Source organism: Crocodylus porosus, unplaced genomic scaffold (assembly GCF_001723895.1).
Source record: "Crocodylus porosus isolate Cpor-Errol unplaced genomic scaffold, CroPor_comp1, whole genome shotgun sequence".
NCBI lineage: Eukaryota > Metazoa > Chordata > Crocodylia > Crocodylidae > Crocodylus > Crocodylus porosus.
In genome coordinates, this window is record NW_017728925.1 from 18,716,410 (window position 1) to 18,738,101 (window position 21,692).

Sequence of the window (21,692 nt, forward strand, 5' to 3'; positions counted from 1 at the left end):
GCTGACTTCCTGCCCTTTGGGCAGGGGGCTGGACTCGATGATCTCCCGAGGTCCCTTCCAGCCCTGATGTCTATGAAATCTATGAAATCCACACTCTGCCACTATATGACACAGGGTCCTGGGCAAGATGGACCTATGGTATTACCCAATAAATGGTAGTTCTTATGGTCTTATTAAATAAATTCCTTTTCACAGCTTTGCTTCAGCTACAAGATAACTCTGTTCTAAGTGACAGGCCATAGAGCTCCTTCTGGTCTCCAGTTGTGGACCCTGTAGGTCTCCTTAAAATTCATGCTGTGAGTTGATTGTCTTTCCAGGCAGACCCTGTGATGGTTCTGAATGATGACAATACCATCGTAATCACTTCCAACAGACTGTCTGAAACAGGGGCTCCGTTGCTGGAACAAGGAATGATTGTGGGACAGCTTGCTCTTGCAGATGCACTAATTATTGGGAATTGCAATAACCAGGTACAAGCAATTACAAAGGGCTGTTTATATGTCTGTCTTCAATTTGAATCGGAGGAGATTGAGTTTTGTATTTGGGTTTTTGTTCATTTTGTTTTTTCTAATTTTGTTAAAGGAAATTAGAGAGCTCAGTGGAAATTAATAAAATCTTTCAGCAGGGATAAGAGGGAAACTAGATAAGCTGAGAGTTTGGCAAAAATTAAGTGACAGCTGTAAAGAGTTGTTCTGATACGAGCCAACTACGTTTGTCGCATGTGTTTGTTTTTCTGTGGTTGTTTTAACCACGCATATTCATTAAAGAACAATCTCTTCTACTGTCTCAAGCTTAGAACGTGTTCAGAACAAGCAAGAGGCAGGATTTTTGTAGAAAGTTGTTTGGAGAGAGTCTCATCTATTGCATTGATCCTAATGAAATTCTCAGTCCAATATCTAATTAAATGGATATGTGTCTTTCCAAGGAGAATTGGGAAAATTTTGGTCAGGTGGCCTTCTCTCACCTGTACCTCTTCTAGGTACTCAGTGGTGCATTTCAGACATCATATAGTCCTTCATTTACTCTCTTCAATATGCAGCTCAAAGATCTTGCCCAGATAATTCCTGATAAATCTAATAACTGTTTTCTGTGGCAGGCAAAAAGTGTTAGTGATGGCAGTGTTTCTCTTGCAGGTCAAGTTCAGTGAGTTAACAATTGATATGTTTCGAATGCTGCAAGCACTTGAAAGGGAACCGATGAACTTGGCTTCACAGATGAATAAACCTGGAATGCAGGTGAGTTTCATTTCTCAACTGCAAACTTGGCAGCAGAACTCAGTTCATTTCAGTCTGTAATCTCTCTGCCCTGTCCCTGTGTGCAGAGCAGGGTAGGTATGCTGTCAGAACTCTTGTCCTGATACAGAACGTTTTAAACTCTAGACTTTACATGGGTGTTAGCTTTTCAGTTACATGTGGAAGCTTCAGTTACAAGTATTTCTAGATGGTAAATAAAAAAGTAAATTTTGTTTGTTGTCCTCAAACCCCTTCCTTTCCCACTAGCTAAGTGGACTCTTGCATTGTCCCTCTTGCTTGGGTCATAGCTATTAAATATCTATTCTAGACTAACCTACGGCAGATTTTGTTATTTTTAGATCAAGAGGAAACGTTCAGCCTTTTATGTTTCTTCCACATCCACAGCGCAGGCAAATTGTCTTAGGTGATTACAATGGAAGAAAATATTTCTCTTTCAGAGGAGTAAAGTACAAAGCAAGGAAAGTAGTACCAGAACTAGCTTGTGCTGTTTGTAGGGAGCATCTTTATGAATATGGCCAAAGAGCTTTCATAAGGTATTAAGAACCAACTGAATGGGAGAGTGAATTTGCTCACCTTGCTGTGTAAAAGTCACCTGTATCTTGCTTTTATCTTGGACTATAAATTGAACTGAGGGGTTAGCTTGTAGACTAACATCTTCTGACACGAGGTTCATTTGTCTCATTTTCCTTCACAGTAGTGAATGAAACATGGACAGACTATGTGTGGGGGAAACGTGTTGAAGGTGAAATATTCTGATAAATGGAAAATTGAAGTTAAAGATGTTTATGAAGCCACCTTAGCTTTATATAGCATGTGATTTTTGTTTGTTTTAATAGGAATCAACTGAGAAACCAGCCAGGCGGGAAAATCCCCATAAGTACTTGCTGTATAAACCAACCTTCAGCCAGCTGTATACATTTCTAGCAGCATCATTTAAGGTTTGTAAAACTTGATGTAGTTACCACATGTTGAAATAATCTCCAGAATGGAACATCTTACTAAATAAAAAAATAATTGAGACAAGAATTCCCATTTTATATGTCCTAAATATGATGGCTGGTTTCTGTTTAACACAGTTGTAGGGCCCAGTATATATTTAACTATGACTGCACCATCAGCAGCCTGGAGGTTTAGTTGCTAAAAACAGAATATGCTTCCTCTGTACAGAAACAGTTGTCACAGTTGATGAGCCTAAAATGATACCTTCTGTGTGTCTGTGGTGGTGTGGGTGCCTGGAGACCCAGTCCGTTCTCCAGTGGGCAAAGGTCATTGGTATTGGTGCCCCTGAGCAGACAAGCAATAGAAAGGCTGAACATTAGCGTGCCTGCAGCTCTTTCTCAGACCTGTGCAGGATCCAGCATCATGGGTTTGCTGCAAATCAGTCTGGCCCTGTTTTGTTTTGTTAAAGAGCAAAGAACAACTTTTAGGATCCTGGAACAGTTGAGAAATCCCTTTTTTCTAGAGGGACATGATCTTTTCTGGGTTCTACTTTTTTGGGAAGGCTCAGGGCCTTTTTAGGTATCCAGAGGGTTGCGGGGAAACTGATGCACTCTTACAGCTCCTGAACCTGATGTGCCAGTCAGACTTTAAAACTCACATTTCAAAGAGCCTGCACACCTGCAGTATGGGTTCTGTATAATATAGAAACATGAAAAGGAGCCAGAGGCAGGGGGGCACGCGCCTTGAAATGGCAATGATTTTATCAGGCTGAAGCAGAATATCTGTGACCTATTACAATAAATATATGCATCTCCTTCCTGCTCCCCCTTTTCCCCCCCCTCCTTGAATTTCAGGAGCTGCCCGCAAACAGCGTGCTGCTGATTTACTTATCTGCTACAGGAGTGTTCCCCTCAGGTCGTTCGGATAGTGAAGGTATAATAAAGGAATGCTCCCTGTCATGAACAGGGCTTGAATTCTCTTTCTATTCCAGGGCAAGTGAGCGAAAAAGGTGTCACGCAACTTTCCAGAGGACAAGTCCAATTTCATGTGTCCATCTGTGTTACAATACTAGCTTTTCTTTGGATGTTAGAGAGCAGCTAATTCCATGGATTTAATTAGCATACACTGACCTGAAACCTTTTCTGAGGACATGTCCAAGATTTTAATGCATCGGAGTTGTTTATAAATTCATCAATATTGAAGACATTGCTGGCTCAATTGGTCATTTTGCGTACAGTTAACTTGATACAGTTAGTTAAAATGGCATTTGTCAATTCTTGATGAGTACAATGAAGGTAGCGGGTCAGGCGAATGGTGGCAAAATGGCTGAAAGTCTCTGCAAAGGTTGTTGTATTTGCACGTTTGTTGATGTGACAGTTCAAGCCCTTGTCATGATTTTGACAACTCCCCTCACCTCATCTTCCCTTTCCATCCATCCCAGCAGAAAATACAGCTGCAATCTAAAAACCTAAGTTTGGCCAAGTGGGGTAACTGCAATTAAATGATTTGGTTACATTTATATAATAAACTTTAAAAGATGAAATTCTTTCAAGCATCCTAAACATTGTATGCACCTCGTCTGTTGGAGACTCGCATTCCTTTATATGATGCATGCCTGTTCCATCCTCCATGCATGAGTAGGACTTTCAAAATGTTTTTTTTTTTTTTAAATCGTTGCTGCCTTTCTGTTGTGGCAAGGATTTTTTTAAATTGCTTTTAACATTTTTTTCACTGGGCTATAATCCAGTGTATTCTGGTCTCTCAGCTATGTTCTATCCTTTAGAGCCTGCATTTTATCCACCACGTGTCTTGTTCTAGCTTCCTGGGTTATGATAGAGGCCCCCAATGTGTCTTGCAAAGAACCACGTAGTCATTGCTTCCTGTTCCCAAGAGGTGCATGAAACACATGGGCTAGTGGTTACACTTTTCAAATAAGGAATGTGGATTGCAAGGTTAGCATTCCCTGCGTGTCATGCTCCGTATTAAAGAGCAACTGCAGGTTGTAACACTGAACTCCATGTTCTGGTTTTGGCTCTATAGTCACAGAGAAGACCCTGTAACAGTACTGAATGAACTTGCGCTCTGTTCCTGATTCTCCACCCTAAAGCTCCCCTTGAAGATGATTGATGACTTCTCCATTTTGAAGGAAGGGTTTTTTCTGTATTTAGTTACGTTAAAATCCAGTTACGTAGATGCGTAGCAGGATAAGGAAGATGCAGTACCTGTGTTATCCCCCTGTCAGTGTTAAAGAGGGTTGATTGCCCAGACCAGGGTGAAGAACTTGCTGGGGTCTTGCACACTTTTGTAAGAACCCTTGGCATTTTTGTGGCAATCAGATTTTGTTTTTTATTTTTCTATCTGCTGTTCGTTGGCCAGTTAAGAAGTTAGCCCAGATATACTCACTTAGCAAATATTCCACTGAGTTTGCAAAACTTGGGCTGTCTAGTCCTAATGTAGCTTTGAAAAATACAGAATTTCAGAAACAGAAATCTCAAGAATGACCGTTACCATGTGTCTGGCATTGCACTAATAACAATGGGAACTTTGAAGCACTGAAAATAAACTGTCTTCATGTACAAGCTTTCCAGAGTTTCTCTGCTCCCCTCTTGCTGCTCCTTGCAGTGCGCTGATTGTAGACATTGGTGTTTATGGCAGCCTGGGAAAGGCTCAGGTTTTGAAACTGGTTGATCTTAATTATCTGAAGGCCAGATTCTGATTCTGGAATACATTGATTCATGTAGTAATATAAATACAGTATTAACTTGCTTGTATAAAGTGTCCCTGGAGATGCCTCCAGATGAAACCCTTTTATTACAAAGTCTTAACAGGGTACAATATATTTGTCTTTGGTCTCCTTTATACTCTGTTTTAAAGACTGAATAAAGTATAAGCTCTGGAGCATATTGCATTACCAAAGCAGTTGATAGACACTGAAATGACTAAAATGGCTACAACTTCAATTGCATGGCTAGCAAATTGCAAGCGTTCCATGATCCTTTTATTCCCAAACCATAATAGTTCAAATTCACTTACTTTTGTCCAACAATATCGGTAGCTCTCAGTTGTGCTATGTCAGCTGATCTTGATGTTTCTTTGCCATTTGTAGGTCCATATGATTTTGGTGGTGTTCTTACAAACAGTAACAGAGACATTATAAATGGGGATGCAATCCACAAGCGAAACCAGTCTTACAAGGAGATGCACTGGTAAGTTTTCATAATCTCAGCAAGCAGAAGAGGCATGCTTTCTCTCTTTCACGGGGAAAAAGGCATCAAAACCGACTGGGCTCTTTTCTTGAAAAAAGTGGGTTATGTTGTTTAACAAATACTTGTTACAAAACTTCAGAGATGTGTGGGTTTCCTGTATGAACTAGGGGTTGGGGGATGGGGTGGCAGAAAGTAAGAGCAGACAAGGTTCTTTGGGTGAATCTGATATCTTTTATTAGACCAACTTAAATAGTTGGAAAAAAAATTTTAAGCAAGCTTTCGGGTTCAAAAACCCTTAGTCAGGCTGAGGAAGTTTCAGTGTACTTTCATCTCTGCTTCTGTCAGTCTGCATTCACTGTCAACTCCACCTGCATTCTAGCAAAAGTAAGAGTAGGAGATAGACCTCTGCTTTCAGTTCTGAGTGGGGCCACTTGTGCAGCACATGCCATCTTGAGCACATACAGCTATTGGATGTAGTGTGATGGTTATAACATATAGTGTGATGGTAATAACATTGCTATATTTTGCTTGAGGAATATAGCTTTTGGACCCTCTGTTTCAAAACTTCAGGTCTCCAGCTCAGCTTAAGGTTAAACATAAATAAATGGATGTAGTATGTCCCTAATCCTCCCTCCACTTCCTTCCGAGTTTTCCATTGTTGGAGGCCATGGGTGGGCACAAGTGAGTTAGACTTGAATGCTAGCAGTCATTTGAAAGTGGGCACATGGGTGTCTGTCAGCTCTGAGTGCAAGTGCTCCATGATCCTCTTGTCTGCTCCTTCCATTTCCAGTGTGCAGGAGTAGCAGTCTGTCTTAGTACTCCCCACCAGAGCACTTGGCCATTGGCTCCCCATCTCTTCCACACTGCCCCTGCGTGGGGTCAGTGGAAGGGAGAGGACTTTTGGGGTGTTCTTATGTGTGCTCCAAGGGTGTAAGGGGAGGATACTTTAAGAGCAGCTCTGAGAGCTGCTCTTACACAAGATGCTGCATGCACTTTAATTATCAGCATCCCTGCACTTCAAAATGGCAGTGGAGCACCTTAACTGAAGCTCATCAAACAAGCTTTAGTTAAAGCACCCTCCCACCACCATGTTGAAGCACAGGGCCACTGATACAAGAGACACGGAGGCTGCTGGAGTGTGCTAGTTAGCATTCTCTAGCAGACTTGATTAATTGATTAATTACAGCACATCAGAGCATCCTCCCTGCACAGCTACAGGCACCCTTAGTTTCCCGTGGTACCCCATCCTTTCGGGCCAAGCAGAGATGGCACTAACAGCTGTTCTGCCCAGTGAACTGAGATGCTAAGGTAGGGGAGCATGGAGAAGTACATTCAGCACTGTCTGAGGACTCCACTGAAGCATTTTTAAGCATTTCAGGAAATATCCATGTTAAGATCATACAGATTGTTTGGCATCATTGCCTGAAATCATGGAAGTCTTGTCAATAGCTGGAGCCCTGGCTCTCTTTCTTAATACTTAGGGAGTAAGTCCACTTGAACCTCTGCTAGACAGCATGATAATTATGAACTGATGGAGCATATGTGGAGGGTCGTATGTGAGAAAGCAGTGGTGGGTGTACAGTGCACATGCCCTTACCCACTTTCCAGAAAGGCTAGAGAAGAGGATGTTGGTTTGTACTGACCCATCCTGGAACTTTTGTGTGGTGTTCAGGTGTTTTATACCCATTTGTTAAAACCCCTAATTGTTTTTAATTTTGGGATATTATTCTCACTGCAAAAGACACCTATGCTAATATGATCCTGGAATGTAAAATCATGGGAATCCTGAAGGAATATGAACACGTTAGTCTGTATGTGACACAAGTGTGACCATTCCTAGAATGTTACGTCCCAGTCTGGTGTCTGCAGTTCAAGAAGGATGTTGAAGAAAAGCAAGTGAGAATGTTTTAAAGCATAGAAAAACCTAAGCTGTAGTGGAGAAATTAGAGAAACTCAGTTTCCTTAGCTTATTTTAGAAAGCTAAGTGATAACGTGATCAGTTTGTAACCATGTGTTTAGAAACAAAACCTTGATGATGGGCTCTTTGGTTTAGTATGTACGAATATAATGAAAAACTACTATATCACTGTAAGTTGAAGGGCTTGAAATTCAGCTTAAAAATAAAGTACAAAATGTTAACATCAAAGGGCAGTTTAACCCTCTGAACAACTCGCCAAGGGTTGCAGTGGGTTCTCCATTGCTGGAAAACTTGGTATCAGGATGGGACATTTTTCTAATAGGCTGTAGTTCCAACAGGAATTAATGCAGGAGAAACCTATGGTCCCTGCTGCATGCAGGCTCAGACTAGCGATTGCATTGGTCCCTTCTGGCCTAGTCTCTGACTTGGACTATTGGGCTTTGTTGTTTTCTTCTGCTTTCCCTCTCTTGATGTGGGCAGTCATATGACTAGAAGTTGTGTGTCCCCATTGCAGCTTCACAGAAATTCTAGTGCTCTGTGAAGTGTCTCTTTCTCTTTCCAGCCTTCACCCTGGTGATCTCTACCCTTTCACAAGAAAGCCCCTCTTTATCATTGTGGACTCTTCAAACAGTGTCGCCTATAAGGTAAGGCTTTGGAAAGCAGCTGCATGTACAGCAGGATACAGTGTCAACTCCTAGATAGCTTATTCTTTTTATCAGGTTATTTTTAAGCACTTTTGTATTTAGTCTTTTGAGGTTTTGCATGCTAGTCAGGATCTGATCCTATCAATAGGAACAAGAGGGAGAAGCATGTGAACAGCTGCTCATTGGAAAGTAATAAAACCTTCTGGAGGAAAAAACAGTTAAAGATTTCCAAGGTCTCTGGTGGGAGGTTTATTTTTGTTATATGCCAAAGACAAGTTTCTCTTTTTGGCTGGTGGTTACTTAATCTGCTATCATCACTTGAGCCATTCTTCACTGATCTGCTTTACTTGACACAGACAAGTTAACCCACAGAGCTTTGTGTTGTTAATTGTATACATCTGAAAAATAACTTGAACAAGAGAAAATAACAGCAGTAAATTCAGGCAAAAATACACCATAAACATAAAATATACATTCAGCATCTTCTAGTGCTTATACCAGCTAGGAACAAAATCGCTTCTGACTGGATGCTGTGGAAACAGTCAGGGTAGAATTGTTTCATGCCAAATCAACATTGGTAATTTGCAATTCAGGTAACATGAAAGTAAATTTGATTAATTCCAAAGCAACCAAGTACATTGAGATGACATTGATATTATTTCAGTAGTGAATGGGCTGTTAAAATATGTGCTAGGTACGGGAAACTTTCACTTCCTGATGTCTTCCTTTTGCAGCTCTTTTATTGGCAATCCAACAAATGAATATTTGAGACTGTATTTCTGAGGAACAGTAGGGACGTCTAGTGGCCAGATGAGCTCATGGTCTGTCCTCTGTGTTGCTTTTTCAGAGGCATGCATTGGCTAAGAATAAGCACAACAGTGATCATATGATTCAAGATGTGTGTATCAATTTGAGGACCCTCTGCTCTAAAAGTCATAACAAAGTGTTGCCTTTTGCCTAGTTCCTTTTTGTGCCATTTAGAATAACTTCTCAAATGCCAGTAAATTTAACTTCATTGGGTTTGTTAGTATTACCCCAGTTTACAGAGAGGGAAATGCAGATGCCGGGAACTTTCATGACTTGTCCACAGCCATGCGGGAAGATTGTGGCAGACTCTGAAATAACTCTGAATTTCTTGACTCTTTTTCCAGTTTAACTATTCTTTCAGCTACTGCAGTAGGAAATGAGGAATATGTGAATCAGGCATGTTCTGAGAGAAGGCATTATTAGACAGTTTTGTTCACATGCGTGGTCTCTTTGGGCAGGCGGGTGTCTCACAGGCACAAGTCCCAAAGGAATCCAAGAGTCCAGTGCATGAGCAGTGCTTTCAGTAGAAAGCTGTTTTAAGTTTAGCTAAAAATAAATCAAATACTTTAATCTGGTCCAAACTATGCCTAAAATTTCCATGCAGTGAAAAGAGCAATGACTCTAATCTCAGCCTGGCTCTCTCCTTCCCTTCTCCTTCCCCCCTCCCCAGTTATTTTTTGCTATAAGCCAAACCTTGATACCAGTTACCCAGTCCCTTGTTTGTTCCCCCCCCAAGCTCATGAAACAGCCCATCTTGGTTCATGAGCATGGGTGAAATAACTGCTTTGGTACTCCTTGGTATTGTTTCTTGATCAGGTTCTGGAAATGGCTTCTAGGAACTCTTCTGATGTTAAGAAATTGGGGAGGCAGGTACAGGCGTCTGTTTACAAAAGTGTTTTTTCAGCCTTAAGGTACTTTTAGGAAATCTGTTACCATTCACGTGTGGGTGTAGCATGTTCAACTAGAAGTAAATACTCTAGTGCTCAGTCACAGGGTCTTCCAGACCTTACCTGTAAGTCTGTTCTGTGTGTGCTTGGTTGCCTAATACGGCAAAAGTGTTGAAACAACGTGGGGTGAGTCTAGTGAAAATGAAATGCTTCAGAGGCAGAGCGCATCAGTGCAAGCAAAGGGTTTGTGCAAGCGTGTGAAAACTAGGAGCCAATGCTTATTCCATCTTATGCTGCTATTCCAATTCTTTATGATAGAACAGTAGCTAATCTGATATTCAAATGGAACTGCTAGCAGTTTTGGCATTAACAAACGCCTCACAGCCCTTCTCCTAAGAGCTGCTTTCCACTCTTGTGTGCATTCTTTCTTTCTTTCTTTCCTCCTGAGCACTTTAAATGGTGATGACAGAAAGGGAGCCCTGCCAGGAAGTGACTTGCAAATTTGTCAGACCAGCTGCACTTTGTTATAGAGTCTCATCCTTTATCTTCCACCTTCAGCTAAATACATAACTGCAAGCTGTGTTTGTCTATTCAGACTTCTCTGCAATTTCAGGCAGCCTGGCTTTCAAGCTCTTGGAGTGGTTTTACCCTTGGAGCTGCTGCTGCTGCTGTTGCGATGCCATTAAAGGTTTAATGGTTCTGCATTTAAGTATTTGTGCTCTCTCCTTCTGTTTTAGTGCAGAGAATGTCATTCTTGTACCCCTCAGCATGACGGTGATCTCCTTCCGTTGCAGTGCTTAATGGCCATGTTTGACATCTTCAGTTCAAAGCAGCAAAAAGTTTTGAACTTGAGCTGTTTTAAAATGCTCATAGTCTAGAGTGGTCTTGGACATCTTAAAAGGATTAATACTGTACTACTAGGGCCTTCAGAAGGTGGTTCTTGGCATTGCTTCAGTAAATTGTTATTTTCAGCAGTGGAGTGTAAAAACATTTGTTCTGATTTTTAACCAGGTCACCTGCAATATTTAACCCCAGCTGTGACAGTTTCCTAATGCTAAACAGTTGTGCTGCAGGAATGTTCAAACCCCTTGGTGCCAGTAGCAGTTCTGGGATTATTCTGTTCCTAATGGGCCAGAATAGTAATGGTTGCAGAGACACCTGCTAGCATTTAAAATTCTCCCTATAGTGTTCAGTATTATCAATTAGTAGTTTGGCTTACAGCTATTGTCTGTGCAGTAATGGTTTTTGACTGGAGACTAGACCTATAATATTTAGCCCATAAATCTTCCTGGATCACTTCTTGGAACAGAGCTTTCAAGCCTAATCAGCATTTTGTTATGCATACAAAATGCATTACTTTGATTAGACCAGGCCACCATTTTCAGTATTTTAACAAGTTTAGAATTAATTGTTTTAATGAAACTAATTGAAATAAAGCACAATGGAAGGAATGGAAATCTGTTCGAATTGGGTGAAAACAGAGCCCAGCTGCATAACCATTTAATTTTTCAGCCCATTGATGATTCTCCATGACCTGTAACTAAAATTCATAATTTGTACTTTAGGAGTATAAAATCTGATCTAAAGGGACTGAATTGCATTCATCTGACCCCTGTTGCACGATGTGAATACATGCATTAGAGGTGTACAGATGAATTAGTCTGTCCTTTCTGACTTCACAGCTCTTCAGTTCTGGTAGTATTACTAGCTTAGGGCATGAGGACAGGCTCTAATAGTTAATTGAAGAACCTTTTTCCTGTTTTGGACCTGCACTATGTGCTAGACCAGAAGGACTCTTCCTTTGGTATAGTAGTGCTGTCTGCTGGCTTTCTTGTGCAGTTTGGTGCATTTATACTAGTACTGAAGGAAAATAAGATATTTCAGTAAGAATAAGTTTTCCAATAACAGGCTTTGTTTATTTTAAAACCAAACTCCCTCTGGCTCTCTTGTTCTAGTAGGAACAGTCCTATTGCTTGTTAAACAAAAGAAAATTGCAGTTACTTTAATTGAACAATCGAGCTAGGGACATTGAATTATTGAGCTAGGGACAAAGAAGGTAACTTGCTTTTGTGTCTAAAAATAAACGGCTTCTACTTCATATCATAGAATATAATTTTTAAGTAATTCCATTATTCTAGTGGGTTAATAGGTTATCTGTAGAAGCCCTCTTTCTGTGAAACTTGTGCCGGTTGTTGGGGGTGAGAGAATTTAACATTTTTTTTAAAATTTGTTTTTTTTCTGTTGGGCTGTGGTATATGAAGAATTGAATGTTAGCCTTAGTGGCTCCATTTTTCTGGTATGCTTACCTACCTCAATTAGTAGCCTTAACTGTATCAGTTAAACAGATTGGGGTTCTGACCTAAGGATGTTTTAATTATTTTCTATTGCAGAACTTCACAAATTTATTTGGACAACCACTGGTGTGCTTGCTTTCTCCAACAGCATATCCCAAAGCATTACAAGGTATGAAGGTGTTCTTTAGCAGCTTTCAGTTGTATCACTTGTTTGTCTGTCTGTCTGCATAATTTTTGGAGCTGATGGATGCTATATGGAAACTTGTCTGCTTTTGGAAGACTTTTTCTTTATGTGATGATCCCAGCTGGGGTGAATATTGCTGGACCAGTCTGGCATGCCCAGAATTTACTTGAAGTTCACAGTGAATGACTTCTTTAACGTGGCATGATTGGCAGGAGACTGTCTGATCAGCACCAGCATGTAATATCTCCTCAGATGCAGCAAGGTGGAAATGTCCTGGTGCTGGTCTTGTAGTTCATTTCTTCTATGACTAGCACTTGAGAAAAGTTTCACTACAATAGAAATGTTGCTAGGATTACACTACCTACTCCCTGTCCTAGCCACAGTCCCGAGACCAGGACTTTATAACCAGTCTGCAGTCTCTGTGACACCTGTTGCTGCATTTTGAGGGTTGCTTAACAAAAAAATGTTAGATTTACATATTACAGAGAAGATGCAATGATTCCTGTAGGGACAGCTCATGGACCAGAACACTTCTGAAATCTTCTAGGTTAAAAATGACCCAGGACTGATTTGCCATCTGCCTCTTCTGTTAGGAATGGAGGATGCAGTGTGGACTCCAGTGTGTTCAGGAGATTCACTTGTCAGAGCTTAAAAGAAGTTTGCAGCAATTAATTGCTCTAATCATATTTACCTTTATAAAAACTTCACAATGCCAATAACTGTAAATGGTTCTGGGGTATCTTGGTCAGGGCTGTCATTTTACTGCTACTTCTGAGCATGAAGTCCAGTCTGCTGACATAGTTTGTGGCACAAGAATGGTGTTCATCAAGTGAATGCATGGGAAGCTGGAGACTACAATTGCTTTAAGGTAAGTTCTATTTAAATGAAGCTTTTTTTTAGAAATTAAGAATTGTTCAAGTGAAACTATTTAATTCAACAGATATTCTAATCAACAATAGAACTTACCTTTTAAAACAGTGAGTGTCTCCAGCAGAGGCCCTAATTTTAATGTACATAAACTGACACACTGTGACCAGAGTCCTAAGGAGATTCCACATTAACTTTTATCTCTGCTTTCTTGTCTTAAAAAATTCTTAAATAAAAGCCAGAAGCCCTGCCAGGAAAAGGAGTAGATTTCTTCAGAATTAAGGAGAGGGTGAAAAGAAGGGGGACGCTTATGTAGATTTTGGGTTGGAGACCCTATGTCTCAAGTGTTATTTGTTCATCTATACAGACATCTTGTATACCCTTGTCCAGTAATGCTTCTATTAAAACCTAAAATAGGGAAGTATTTTGAGACAGTTTGGTCAGTTATGACTTCATAAACACATTTTATATTCTGTGATAACACAAATTGCAGTAAAACTGTTCACAGATTTGGAAAAACATAAGCACCGATGCAGTCTCTTCTGCACCTGGCTTGTGCACATATATGCTACGATCCTGAACTGCTGTTTTCCTGATAATGCATGTGATTTAACCCATCATAAGGGCAGGGAAAACATTATTAGACAGTGCAGCGAGTTCAAGTCTCTGTAACAGATGAATGAGTGATGGGTTCAGGATTTTGTTCTGCAGCAAGGGCAACTCTTCTGTTTGACATGCCAAATGCATCATGTTGTTATTTATTATTGGCTTTTAGATCAGTCTCAGCGGGGTAGCCTCTTCACCCTCTTTCTGAACAATCCTTTAATGGCATTCCTATTTGTCTCTGGATTATCAAGCATGCGCAGAGGATTGTGGGAGAAGTGTCAAGATTACCTTAGAAAAATCAACCGGGATATTGCCCAGCTGCTGACTCATTCCCGCTCCATAGGTATGTCCTGAAAGATCTACATCTTCTACAACCGACAGCTCAATAGACAACCCAAGCTGATTTTTCTTTTAATTGTTTTTTGTATTCCTCAACTTGTGTAAAGGATAATGCAGACTGAGTGAGAAATGCACAGCTATTCCATGTGTTTCCTCAAAGGTTTCTTGCCTTAATGCTGTTCTTTATCAAGTTTTCTTTAAGTGTTACCTTCTTCCTTTCTGCAGATCAGGCTTTCCTTCAGTTTTTTGGGGATGAATTTCTTCGCTTACTTCTAACAAGATTCATCTTCTGCTCTGCCACCATGAGGATGCACAAAATTTTCCGGGTATGCAGGGAAAGTGATCCCTTCATGAGAACAATTCACTTAGCGTATGCTGTTTTCACAGAGAATTGCACAGGCTGGGGATAAAAAGGTCTCTTCTGTAGTTCTTGTGGTCACAGATGGCACTATTACCAGTCTGAAGGGCTCCTGAAATTCTCAGAACAGTATTCACCAATATGTATATGGAGTATGTATTGGGTAATGTTCTTAATTCTTACTGGTGATAAAGCCTTCCTGTATTAATGCTTAGACCTGATTTTAACAGTATGTTGCATCTGTCTTCTGATTATGTGGAAAGCATGAAATCTTTTAATTCTGATCCCTTTTAACTGCACCATTTCTGAAGGAAATGCTGTCTAATACTGACCACACACATTATTTTATAAAGCATTATAAATTGTGCACAGGTTTTGAATGGTAGCTGAACTGTGCAAAAAGTAGAGAGAATGATTTGTCAAAAATTAACAGAACCATAGAAAGTTGGGAGAAAGTGGTCTTTGACTGAGAAGTCTCTTGGAATTTGTGGGATCTGAAGGAGCTTTTGGAAGGAGAACAAACAGTTAGAGGGCAGGAAAGTGTTTTCCCTGCTGTTGAGAAGTGTCACAAATGAAGTTTGCTTCTGGGCTTACACCTTTACGCACACTGTGGGTGTAGGCATCCAGATCTAGCTTGCCTACTTAGTGTTCAAGCATTATAGAAAACCTGAAAAAGTAGATGTACAGAAAGTAAAATATCTCAGCAGTCTATTTTAGCATGTGTGTGCGTGTGTGTCAAATTTCCCTTTTCCTCATGGTTTCCATGAATGTACAATAAAAATGGAACACGCCCAGCTGTCTTAAGTTACTGAACCTATGTATCGCCACCATGACCAGTAAGGCTTGAGCTTCCCTGCAGCTTTGCAAATTAGGATATGACCTTGTGTCAAGGGAAAATGCTCTGAAAAGCACTTTCATTACTTCCAGTGAAATCCTGTCTTTTGTGTGGCCTATTTATACAAATCGGCATATTTTTAAATGAGTTTGGTCTTTTGAGTTGTGTACTTTTGTTGTAAATATTATAAAGAGTAAATATACTGTTTTTGTTTTCTTTTTGTCTAGCAGGAAACTCGAAATTATCCAGAATCTTATCCCCAGTTGCCAAGAGACGAAACAGTGGAGAACCCTCACCTCCAAAAACACATTTTGGAGTTGGCTTCCATACTGGATGTTAGAAATGTGTTCCTGGAAAACACCCTCGATGACTATTAAAAGAAACTTTCTTATTGCAATGGGGTTTCCCTAGCCACAGTTTTTGAATGGTGCAGTTTTCTAATGTGAAAATCCAGAAAAGGAATTACTTGATTTTTATTTTTAAATTTAAGACCATTATTAAAAAAACCAGCTGTTAGCTTGGCTGTTCCATTCTGTATGGGGTCAATTTTATAAACAAATGTTTTCATGTCTTTTAAATGTTAACCTAAGGAATCCCTGGAGTTTTATTTTTGTTTTGTGGCTGAAATTAACCACATCTCCAACAGATGATCCTAAGTATAAGTATTATTGGTCACTTTTAGCCCACATTTGTGGAAAATCCTTTATTTTTATACAATTTTAAAAAATTGGATAGGAAAAAAATAGGGAAAAAAACAATATTTTCTCCTCAAAGAGTTTGGATTTGAAATGATAAAGTTTGAACCATACAGTGCAAACCAACAATAGCAATAAGAGTCCTTCATAATAAATATATATTTTTCATTTTTAGGTGAATAATTGGACAGAAATGTTAGAATGCAGTTGGAGCAGCAGGGTTGAAGTAATGTTGTCAAGGACTCCCCTGCAATCTAGTGTTCCTTGTAAATTTGTCACTTAAATCTTGCACTGCACAGCGCTGCTGGCCAGGGATACATATCCCATTCTGCCTGCTTTGGGTGTAGGATAGCAGGCTGATGTGCATTGAATAAAGCTGGCCCTTCCCCCTCCCCCACCATGTCTGAGGTCAGAGCCCACCACTTTTCTGTCATGGGAGGACAATGTGTTACTCCTTTTTTGCTTATTGACAGCTCTTCTGAAATCACCAGGATTCCCCATCCTTTTCTCACATGAATGAAGAAGCTAACGGGACCAGCATTTCTGGTACCTGGGAATTTAAAGTGTGTCCCGTAGCAGTACTGAGTACCAGCCCTCCCCAACAAACACTTGGCCAGAAGCCTCACAGAACTGGTGCAGTTACCTACTTGTAACCATGAGGTGATCTCTTCATGCATCTTTTTGACTCCAAAAGCCCTGTTTTGTTTTGTTTGATTTTTGTTGTTGTTATGGTTAACAAAAGTAAGTTCTGTTACAAAGCACTGCGGTCCTACATGTAGCAAATACCTATTCTTCCATCATGCTCCCCCACTTCCCTGGTCTGGAGATGCTCTTGGAAGGGCAGACTGGCTGAGGAGTGAGAGGTACATGATAACAGCTAGCAGGGCTTGGTTTATAGGTTCTCCAGCCTCAGTTGGGACCCTTTTAATCAGATATTTTTGCTTGAACATAACATCTCTCAGCAGGGTCTCATGCAGTCTCCATTTTGGGTACAGCGAAAGATGGTTATGATCTGTGTGAATGTGTTCGCTGAGAAAGCGGGAGTTTGTTGCTGGCTGGACAAATGCCTCTGGAGTTCACAATGGCTGCAGGAGCTCTTGCACTTGCTGACAGAGAGGCAGCCTGGAGCAGAGAGGAGAGAGCGCTGAGGAGCATTGAAGTAAATGTTTCATATGTCCAGCCTAATAATTATTGTCACCCCAGATTTCAGACAGCCTTCACTTGGGTTAGCAACAGCAGAAAATACAACTCTTCCCAAAACCAAGCTGAAGGCTAGCAGATACTGATGTTTCAACGTTTGGCTTCTATAAAAATATAAAAGTGAAGTGCACTTTCTGAGAATATTGATGCTGCTCAGAAGGTGTTGTTCATGCCTTTAAATCCAGGGCAGGGTTGTCCTTGTAGAAAAGAAGCATAATTTTATAAAAAATTACAAAATAATTTTTCAAACGGACCGAATTGACATCTGGAATAATATTAACAAATCAAACTGAAGTCATGCTGCTTCTGTATGGGTATAATCTGGCTGGTATTGGAAAGGCTGCCTTCTAGCTTTTGTTATTGTGCATGGCTCTGCTGTCTGAATTAAGTCCATTAGGGTGTTCCAAGTACCATATTAATTTAACCGCAGTAGAGCAAGCACAGTGGATCATGACCGTATGAGTTAGCAACATGGAGCGTTCCAGGCCGTTAAGAAAAGATTTTGGTCTCTGTTCCTTTCTGATATTGGAACAGTGAAAGGGGTGGGGAAGGAATTTAATTAGCCCCATGACTCAGGAGTCCAGTCAAATATTGCAGTTTTTAAAAGAAAAGCAGCTTCATTAATTTGATGCCAGCCCCAGTGGGCCTTATCACAGGACTGTTGCATAGTACTGTGACCTTCTGTTCAAGAGAGGCTGGACTATAAGGGGTGGAGAGTGTTGCAGGCTGGGTTCGGTCTCCTTCTACTGGCTTGGGGCTCGGGGAGGAGTACAGTGCAGAACAGCCAGAGCTGTTGCAGGCAGGAAGCTTGTGCCACCTTTGCTTGCACTGTCTTAGGCCCTGGCCAGTGCCATCAGTCATTCATGTCTGAGTACCAAAAGTTCAGGTGAATACTAGGAACAAAAATGTTTCTTCCTATGAGCAGACTGTGAGTGGTGACCGGGCTGCCTCTGCTTCGTCTGCAGTTCTCTTCTCTTGGATTGTGGTTCTCTGTCACCCACCCATCTTTAGCTGAGATGAGATTATTTTAATGACTGTGTATATACAAGGCGTTTGTGTGTGTATGTACAGGATGCACAGACCCACTGGTTGGGTGTGCTTGTAAATATGTATGTGGGTGTAAATATTTGTATATAGGAAGATGAGAGATAATACAAGTTGTATATACAAAAATTATATATACACACAGACGCCAATCGGGATGCATTCCAGGAGGGTGTTCTAGAAGCATCATTCAGGATGCTGTAGTTAAGGTTGTGGCTGTATTCCCATGGTAATCCTCTATTTTCAGGGGCTCATGTTTGGTTCTGTGAAATTGTTTGCAGCTGAAACTAGGTATAGGAGGCCTCATCTAGTCATCAGGGGCTTTTCTTTTATAAATTCAAATATTCCAGTTTTCACTGAGGGGACAGTAACATTGTGAAATGAACCCATATTTCTTGCTGCAGTGATAATCTACCCTCCTCAAAGTGCAGGAGGTCCCAATTGCTACAGCTCAGGATGGTTTAACAGTTAATGCTGTTATTTCTTTCATTATAACTTCCATGGAGCATGCTTTGTCCTGGGACATATGCTAGGGAAACTGTAGAAGTAGGAAGATCTTCATAGTTGCAGGACAATGACGAGCAGCATCCATGCTGCTCTGTCCCTCATGTTTCTAAGTTAACTGGGGGAGAAACTCACTCTTGTCCCGTTCACTTCCTTGTATCTGAGAAAAGCATGCTCTTCTGGACCTTTGGGAATGCCCCATTTGTGTCCTTGTGAACTCATGTGAAATGTCTTGGAAGCTGACTGGAGAAGCCCTGGCAGGACAAACTTGTCTCCTGCTCAGCCAGGATGAAAGGTAGAGTCTTTGCATATGGTGCATCTGTCCGATTCCTAAGCCTATCTCTGTACTGTCAAACAGTGTGATAAAGTTGGTCTTAATGCCCCATTTAGCTGGAGTCTGTTATGGGTCTGGTCAGATGGGAGCACCCATACAGAAGTGGTAGAAGAGGCTTGTGAAGAAAACAAGAGAACTTGAAGCTTGGATCAAGATCCAAACATGTTAGTAGCACTGACTGAATCCAGAAAATCAATAATGTGCTTGTAAAGAAGACCTTGTTCTCTTCCTGACTATTCTGTCATGTGATTACTTTGTTCAAAATATTTGCTGTTAGTGAAACTTGAAAACGGGGATTTTCAAGACGTGAGCTTCACTTCTTTTGTCTCTCCGAGGATTGTATTTGTAAAAATATAAATACATAAAATAATACCCCATATCTGTTACAGACAAGATCAAAAGGGATCTCTCATTTTTTCCAACAAAATCAGCAGTATTCAAGACCAGAGGATTACAATTCTCTTTCCACTTTGTACTAAGTCCTCATCAACATGTGTATGTACTATATGCATATGTATATGTCTGTAAATACCATTCTCTGTGTACACAGCAGGTTTGTACATATCAGAAAAGTGTTTCTCCATTGGTTTCATATTCAGCAATCCTCAGTTTAGAAGTGGGTAGCAGTGATAGAAAGATCTGGAGGGGGAGTGGAGCCCCTATTTTCAGATACAAATGGGTATTTGATTTCAGGCACCCAAAAATGAGAGCCTGAACACTCAAAAATGAGTGTTTTCCTTACAACAGTAGAGGGGACTTGAATTAAAACCAACAGGTAGGTCAAGGTCATGAATGACAGAGGGAAATATGCAAACCTGACTAAGTGCCTGCTTGGCAGACTTCTGCCATAGGTCCTGCCTTCTGCTCATGGTAATATAGCGGGCCTGATCAAATACACCTTTATTGCCATTTGTGGCATCTCTCTTGCCCTGTACTCCTGTACCATTTAAGCTTTAAACCATCTGGCCAAGGTTAACACTTACTGCTCTTCTTTCCCTTGGCATCTTGGATTAGCAATGAAAAACAGAGCTGTGGATCTTCCTTTGGTTGTACTTTATAACCACTCTCTGGATAAAAAAGGGCTTCTTGTGCAGCAGATACTAATGCTCTCTGTTCCATCAGAATCAGAGACGTGTGACAATTGGACAAACTAGGCTGGAATGAATGCTGAGCAAGTCTCAAAACTGTTTGACCTGACAGACTTTGGAATAATAATCTTTGGTAGATAGCAGCCACTTTCTCAGCTAAGCATGCTAAGAAATTCTTAGAGAGAGTACCAGGACCTCTCTCCAAGTGTCAAAGAAAGTATGAGAGTATGGGGATTTAGGATTCAGAGGAACACACATTCATCTTTGGAGCTCTTACTTTTATAAACTCTGGTAAAACTGCCTTTGTAAAGATGGGAAGAAAGCCTGTATGTGAATCCTACTCCATAAATGGAGAATCAAAGAGAGTTAGGGTTGCAACGGCAGTGCGATTTTTCTTCTCCCAGACTGTGCAACAAGTGGGAACAATTGTCCAATTAGATCACTTAAAGGCGGTCTAAAATCAATCCATGCAGTGACCCCTGAAATCAATTGAATGGTTATCAAATTTGGATATTAATCTATGAATGTTGTAATCCTAAAATGGCATATGAAAGATGAAGAAGAATCCAGAGCTATTTATTTTGAGGAAGAAAACAGTTCAAATCTACCATCTTTTGAAGTCAGCTCCTTCTTTAAAATAATGTTTCTGAAATACCTGTTCTCTTTTTAAGGCTTCTCCTACAAACATTCACTAGACTCTTTTAATAATCTTTTTCAGCATCACACCTCACTGCTGGTAGTAACAGTCAGAGCTTTAATGCAGAACAGGCAGGAGTAGGCAACATAGTTGTTCTAAATACTGGTTGATCAATAGCTATTGATATAACAGCTCCTTGAGTTGTTGTGTCAAGGGAAGCTGCACTCATACAAAAAATATTGGCAATCTGATGGGGAAAGGTCTGTAGATAGCTAAGAGCTGCACCTGGACTGGAGCAGTGCTGATCTGTGGATAAGGATGCTTCTATGGCAGATTGGGAAAGAAATACCCCAAGTGGGAATCATGCAAGTAACTAAGATCACCCACATTTCTGAATAACTTTGTAGAGGAATATTAGATCCATCTATGAAGATCCAGTGCAGGGGCTCTGGATATTGGATGTTTGAATGTGGGAGGGAACTGTGAAAAGTATATCTTTAGATTGACTTGCTTGCTTTTAGAATAAGCCAGTTGCCATCACCGTTCAGCTATTTTCTCCTGAGAAGACCCTGCCTTCCATTTAGCTATTTCTTTTTCTCCAAACCACTTCTCTTCCCAGTTGCTGAGAGAACCCGCTGAAGACTTCTGAATTTCTAAATGGTGTTTCAGAAGAGTGAAGGAATAAATCTCTCCTCTCCTTCTTGACTTATTCTTGCTGTGAACTCAGTTGCCCAGATGTGTAAGTGCTTTTACTCGGATATTCTTGCTTCAGTTCATGCTTTGAGACTTGAGCAGCTGATTTCCAATGCTACTCTTCAAGTAAGGCACTGACAGTTTTCAGATCTAATTAGGTTGTTCCCCTGCACATATTCCTGCAGGGCTAATGAAACCTTCCATACAAGTTGAAACTGCAGAAAGGCTGTTTTGAATTTCCTGTTCAGACCATGTTACTTGCTCCCCTAATATTTGCTTACAAAAAGAAGGGACCCCATCTGCTTTGCAGATTTCTTCCAGCCTCTTTCATTACCACTTCTCAGTGAAAATGGTGAAATT

The 21,692-nt window shown here is 40.6% G+C and overlaps 1 protein-coding gene across 2 annotated transcripts in view; it reads left to right on the plus strand.

Moving 5' to 3' along the window:
- SCAI (suppressor of cancer cell invasion) overlaps positions 1 to 19,063 on the plus strand; it is a 63,572-nt gene extending 44,509 nt beyond the window's left edge. The window contains exons 9-18 of one of the 2 annotated variants that reach the window (XM_019541033.1): positions 318 to 470; positions 1,134 to 1,235; positions 2,090 to 2,191; positions 3,047 to 3,125; positions 5,299 to 5,398; positions 7,879 to 7,960; positions 12,045 to 12,117; positions 13,775 to 13,948; positions 14,170 to 14,270; positions 15,368 to 19,063. In XM_019541033.1, coding sequence (XP_019396578.1) covers positions 318 to 470; positions 1,134 to 1,235; positions 2,090 to 2,191; positions 3,047 to 3,125; positions 5,299 to 5,398; positions 7,879 to 7,960; positions 12,045 to 12,117; positions 13,775 to 13,948; positions 14,170 to 14,270; positions 15,368 to 15,514 — 1,113 coding nt within the window. In that variant the 3' untranslated portion in view covers positions 15,515 to 19,063. Of the gene's footprint in view, positions 1 to 317; positions 471 to 1,133; positions 1,236 to 2,089; positions 2,192 to 3,046; positions 3,126 to 5,298; positions 5,399 to 7,878; positions 7,961 to 12,044; positions 12,118 to 13,774; positions 13,949 to 14,169; positions 14,271 to 15,364 lie in introns of both variants that reach the window. The other variant, XM_019541034.1, reaches the window with a different exon arrangement.
- Positions 19,064 to 21,692: the final 2,629 nt, after the last annotated feature.